The sequence below is a fragment of the Lathyrus oleraceus genome, chromosome 2, assembly GCF_024323335.1.
Source record: "Lathyrus oleraceus cultivar Zhongwan6 chromosome 2, CAAS_Psat_ZW6_1.0, whole genome shotgun sequence".
NCBI classification, from domain to species: domain Eukaryota; kingdom Viridiplantae; phylum Streptophyta; class Magnoliopsida; order Fabales; family Fabaceae; genus Lathyrus; species Lathyrus oleraceus.
Window position 1 is genome coordinate 417,455,678 of NC_066580.1, and position 6,167 is coordinate 417,461,844.

Below are 6,167 nucleotides of genomic sequence, written 5' to 3' on the forward strand. Positions count from 1 at the left end.
GGGTTCCTAGGGCTGGTGCTACTAACTTGATAGCTCACACTTCCTTCAGAGTCTCAGCCAAAGAAGATTGGTACTTTGACAGTGGATACTCCAGACACATGACTGGAAACAAAAACCTGCTGGTTGACCTTCAATCTCATGTCACCAACTATGTAACTTTTGGTGATGGAGCAAAGGGTGAAATTAAGGGGATTGGAAAGCTGAACTGCCCTGGAGTTCCTAACCTTGATAGTGTTTTGCTTGTTAAAGGATTGACTGCAAACCTGATCAACATCAGTCAACTATGTGATCAAGGTCTAAATGTGAACTTCACAAAAACTGAATGCTTGATTACTAATGCAAAAAATGAGGTGATCATGAGAGGAGTCAGATCTAAGGACAACTGCTATATGTGGATTTCTCAAGAAACTAGCTATTCATCAATATGTCCTCTAGCTAAAGAAGAAGAAGTGAAACTATGACATCAAAAACTGGGTCATCTGCATCTTAAAGGAATGAAGAGGATCATATCTGTTGAAGCTGTCAGATGAATCCCAAAATTAAAGATTGAAGAAGGAAGAGTATGTGGTGAATGTCAGATTGGAAAGTAGATAAAGATGTCACATCAGAAGATCAAACATGACACCACATCTAGAGTGCTTGAACTTCTCCACATGGACTTGATGGGACATATGCAGGTGGAAAGTCTTGGTGGGAAAAGGTATGCTTATGTTGTGGTAGATGACTTCTCCAGATATACCTGGGGGAATTTTATAATGGAAAAATCTGATTTGTTTGATGTGTTCAAAGACCTTTGCCAAAGACTTCAAAGAGAAAGAGAAAGTCATGTTATCAGAATCGGAAGTGATCATGGGAAAGAATTTGAGAACAATAAATTTGCTGAATTCTGTTCATCTGAAGGGATTGGTCATGAGTTCTCTTCTCCCATTACCCCTCAGCAAAATGGTATGGTGGAAAGGAAAAATAGAACTCTCCAAGAATCTGCTAGAGCTATGATTCAGGCTAAGAAGTTGCTTTACCACTTCTGGGCCGAAGCTATGAACACAGCCTGCTATGTTCACAACAGAGTAACCTTGAGAAAAGGGACCTCAACCACTTTATATGAAGTCTGGAAGGGAAGAAGACCTACTGTCAAATACTTCCATGTGTTTGGTAGTAAATGCTATATCCTGGATGATCGTGAACAAAGAAGGAAAATGGATCCCAAGAGTGATGAAGGCATATTTTTGGGCTACTCAACAAACAGCATAGCCTTTAGAGTTATTAATTCCAGAACAAAAGTTATGATGGAATCTATCAATGTTCTTGTTGATGATCAAGAGACTGATGTCACAGACGATGTTGAAACATTTCTGGATGATGCCCCAGCTGAACTCCTGGACAAAAGTAGTAAGAGTGAGTCCACTCAAGCTGATCCTAAAGCTGATCAAGTAAATAAGGGACCCTCTATCAGAATTCAAAAGGATCATCCTAAAGATCTCATTATAGGAGACCCAAATAAAGGGGTCACCACTAGATCAAGGGAAGTGATCTCACATGCATGTTTTGTGTCCAAGATGGAGCCTAAGAATGTTAAAGAAGCCTTAACTGATGAATTCTGGATCAATGCCATGCAGGAAGAGTTAGGCCAATTCAAGAGAAATGAAGTATGGGAATTGGTTCCAAGACCTAAAGGAATAAATGTTATTGGAACAAAGTGGGTTTACAAGAATAAATCTGATGAAAAAGGTGTGGTTACTAAAAATAAAATAAGATTAGTAGCACAAGGATACACTCAAGTTGAAGGAGTTGACTTTGATGAAACATTTGCCCCTGTAGCTCGCCTAGAGTCCATTAGATTGTTGCTAGGAGTGACATGTATTCTGAAGTTTAAACTGTTCCAAATGGATGTGAAAAGTGCCTTCTTAAATGGCTACTTGAATGAGGAAGTATATGTTGAACAACCTAAGGGATTCACAGACCCAAATCTCCCAAAGCATGTGTATAAGTTGAGGAAAGTTATCTATGGGTTGAAACAAGCTCCTAGAGCTTGGTATGAGAGACTCACAGTGTTTCTCATTGACAATGGATACAGAAAGGGAGACATTGATAAGACTTTATTTGTCAAAGATGAAGGAGGAAAGCTCATGGTGGCTCAGATCTATGTGGATGATATTGTGTTTGGTGGGATGTCAAGTAAGATGGTTCAACATTTTGTTGAGCAAATGCAGTCTGAATTTGAAATGAGTGTTGTTGGAGAACTAACCTATTTTCTTGGCCTGCAAGTCAAGCAGATGGAAGATTCTATCTTTTTATCTCAAAGTAAATATGCCAAGAATATTATTAAGAAGTTTGGCATGGAGAATGCAAGCTACAAGAGGACACCTGCTCCTACTCATCTGAAATTGTCTAAAGATGAAAGTGGTGTCAGTGTGGATCAAAGTCTCTACAGAAGCATGATAGGGAGTCTGTTATATCTTACAGCAAGCAGACCTGACATTGCTTTTGTTGTAGGTTTTTGTGCTAGATATCAAGCTGAACCAAAGGTGATCCATATAAACCAAGTGAAAAGAATCCTGAAATATGTCAATGGCCTTGTGACTATGGGATGCTGTACACTCATGGATCTAAATCTGTGCTATCTGGATATTGTGATGCTGATTGGGCTGGAAGTGCTGATGATAGGAAAAGCACATCAGGAGGATGCTTCTTCTTGGGGAACAATTTAATATCATGGTTTAGTAAGAAGCAAAATTGTGTCTCTCTGTCTACTGCTGAAGCTGAATACATAGCAGCTGGAAGTAGTTGTTCCCAACTGGTATGGATGAAAGAAATGTTGACTGAATACAATGTCTCACAAGATGTCATGACATTGTACTGTGACAACTTGAGTGCCATAAACATCTCAAAGAATCCTATTCAGCACAGTAGGATAAAACATATTGATATCTGTCACCATTTTATTAGAGAACTCGTGGAGGATAAGATTGTAGCCTTAGAGCATGTTGCTACTAAGATGCAGTTAGCTGATATTTTTACAAAGGCCTTGGATGCAAATCAGTTTGAAGTCCTGAGAGGAAAATTAGGGCTTTGCATTTATAAAGACTTGTAGCAATTAATATGGAGTGGGAAAAGTAAGCAAATCAGTGTCTATGTGGCTAAAATAAAACGCCCCCATTATGGTAAATCATCACCTAGTTTTTGAAATACCATCTATTATGTCTTCACACGCTACCCCTACAACCTCACTACCTACTCCAACTCTTCCAACTTCCTGCTCATTCCGCACACTCTTCTACTAGGGCAACTGCATTTTTTCCACAAAAACTCCAAAATGTCACAACATCAAAATACTTTTGCTTCAAAAACTACTAAGTCTACTCAAAAGGTTAGCGCTCCTTCCATGGACATTCCCGATGATGAGATTCTAGATGTGGTTCCTCTATCAGTTATTCCCTGCGAGGCCCTTGATTTGATCCATCCCATGGATGCCTCAGCTTCTGCATGCCCCAATCCAGGTAACATCTCTAGTATCCCTTATGGCTCAACTCCTGCCACTAACTCTAAGGAAGATATACACCACACTGATCGTGTCATAAGAAACCTAGTCACTAGAATCCTTAATGAAGGATATTCTATGAAGGGAGTCTCTACTCCCCTGTCTAAAATGTACCCCTCTCCTGAGGTTGAACAACATAGTGAGAAGAATGATGATCCCTTCAGTTCTGAGAAGGACATGGCTGCTGAAGGGTCGTGCTCTCTAGGGAAAACAGTGTCTGATAAAGGAAAATTTGTTGCATCTAAAACTGCCAATGCTTCCCACTCTGAGAAGCATGATGATGCAAACGAAGTGATTGACCTAAAGGATGATAGGTCTGATGATCAAGAGGATAACTTACTTCATCATTTAAAGCCAAGTGTGGCTAAACGCATGAAGACTCGAAAAGGAAGATCTGTGGCGGAACTTATGTTAGCTAGAAAAGCTAAGAAGACTGCTGGTATTGGGCCCTCCAAATCTTGGAGCAAGGTTGAAGTGAAGAAGAGGAAGATTAGAGAAGACTCTGAGTCTGCAGAAGATGTTGAGGAAGATGTCTCTAACATCTCTCCTGTGAAGAAAACCACTATGAGGAAGTCTCCTGTTAAAGTTGTTGTTGTGCATTTGGATAACATCTCTTTCCATCTTGAGGATGGAGCTGCCAAGTGGAAATTTGTGATTCAAAGAAGGGTGGATGTGGAAAGGGAGTTGGGAAAGGATGCTGCTGAAGTCAAGGAGGTCATGGACCTGACAAAGGCTGTTGGGTTGTTAAAGATTGTGGTTGGGTTCTCTCAGTGCTATGAGGGTTTAGTTATGGAATTCATTGTCAACATTCCTGAGGATATTGCTGATAAGAACAACAAGGAATTTTGCAAGGTGTTTGTGAGGGGTAAATGTATCAAATTTTCTCCCACTGTTATTAACAATTTTCTGGGAAGAAAAATTGAGGGTGCAAGTGAATTGGAAGCTACAGACAATGAGGTATGTAGAGAGATTACAGCTAGGCAGGTGAAAGGCTGGCCTATTAAAAAGCATCTTCCTGCTGGGAAGTTGACTGTCAAGTATGCTATATTGCATAAAATAGGAGCTGCAAATTGGGTGCCTACCAATCATATTTCCACCATTGCTAATACCCTTGGAAGGTTCATTTTTGCTGTTGGAACCAAAGTGAATTTTGACTATGGTAGATTTATGTTTGAACAAATCATCAAGCATGCATATACTAATGCAGTTAAGCTGCCTATTGCCTTTCCCTATATGATATGTGGGATTATCCTGAATCAACACCCTAGTATTCTGTGTTCTAATGACTTACCAAGTAGAAGAAAACCTGCTCTGTCTGTGCACTATTAACTGTTTGAAGGCAGTCATGTCAAAGATATTATCATGACATCTGCCATGAAAAAGCCAACCTCAAAAGTTGGAACAATTGATGAGCTTAAGGAGACTTGTAAAGAGCTGAGTGAAGGGATAAGGGTAGCAACAACTAGGAAACAATCGTTGGAAGCCTTGATTGCAAGCTTGGAGCAAGCTGAAGGTGAAAATATTGAACATGCTAAGGAAGCTGAAGCCCACACCTGTAGTGAGAGGTCTGCAAATAATGAGGAGACAAGTGGAAATTATGTTTCTGGTGCTGATGAAGCTGCAAGCTCAAGCTCTACTGATTAGCTCCTTTGACTTTGTTCCCTATTGATGTGATGGTTTTTATTGATGTGATGGATTTTCTTGATTTTGGCAATTCTGTTTTGCTGTTTTGTTGGTTTGTATCTCAGCTTGTTTACAACTGATATATGTACTTGGTTTTGTAACCCTTTAACTTTTGACATTTCGCTTAATGACTAAATAGACATTTATTTTATCTCTTTGGTCTCTTTTGGCTAAAAGGGGGAGAAGTAGCAATAGCTATAAATGATGTTTGTCTGATACAAAGAGGGAGAACTGTCTGGTGTGTAGTTATTTGGCACATGGGGAGAACTCTCTGTGTTATGTATGTGTGAAGCGGGTTAATGCTTGGTGTGGACTAGCTGAAGGGGGAGGTGGTGTGTTCTGAGCACAAGCGCATGTATGTTTACTAGTTTCTATTTCTACTAGTAATGTGTGTATGTTTACTTCTGCTGCTGAACTGATACTTTGATTTTGTGAACGTATGATCTGATGTATGTTTTAGCCAAAATTTGCCAAAGGGGGAGTTTGTTGGTTCTATGTGTTGGCACCAATTTTGGTAAAACTTAGTGTTATCACAAGATGTCACGCGTGTTGTCCTGACATGTGATATCAGCTTCCTGCAGGATGTTTAAATATGGGTGTGCAGGATTTAGTCAAGATGTCAGACCCGATGTTAAGAAATGTGCATACAGAATATTCAGTCTGAATGTTATGTGTTTTGTTGGTGCACTTTTCATGCAAATCTTTGTGTGCTTATGTGGAGATTGCAGGCGCTATTCAAGGAGTAATTCTATTTTAAACCAAAATGTTTTATTTTACAAAAAGGAATGATTAGCTACTGTTTCTTAGGAGATACACAATTAAAATAGAATTAGGGTTTCATGCTGCCCAGGCCCATTCAAAATGCTTCTATTTAAAGGCCATGTAAAACCTGTTTTAGACACACAAGATACGAGCGATGAAGTGAGAGAGTTTTAGGGTTTTAGTC

The 6,167-nt window shown here is 39.6% G+C and overlaps 1 protein-coding gene across 1 annotated transcript; it reads left to right on the plus strand.

The window, feature by feature from the left end:
* The first annotated feature begins 3,313 nt into the window (after positions 1-3,313).
* On the plus strand, positions 3,314-5,182 carry LOC127123504 (uncharacterized). The gene is made up of 4 exons (XM_051053714.1): positions 3,314-3,497; positions 3,609-4,123; positions 4,310-4,495; positions 5,075-5,182. Exons 1-4 carry the CDS (start codon positions 3,314-3,316, stop codon positions 5,180-5,182), a joined length of 993 nt encoding a protein of 330 aa, XP_050909671.1.
* Positions 5,183-6,167: the final 985 nt, after the last annotated feature.

Excerpts from the sequence above, each read along its gene's own strand:
- LOC127123504 (XM_051053714.1), top strand. The coding sequence starts at position 3,314 with ATGTCACAACATCAAAATACTTTTGCTTCAAAAACTACTAAGTCTACT. Across the intron at positions 3,498-3,608 it reads TTCTGCATGCCCCAATCCAG|GATATTCTATGAAGGGAGTC; the intron begins GTAACATCTCTA and ends TCCTTAATGAAG. Across the intron at positions 4,124-4,309 it reads TGAGGAAGTCTCCTGTTAAA|TGCTATGAGGGTTTAGTTAT; the intron begins GTTGTTGTTGTG and ends GGGTTCTCTCAG.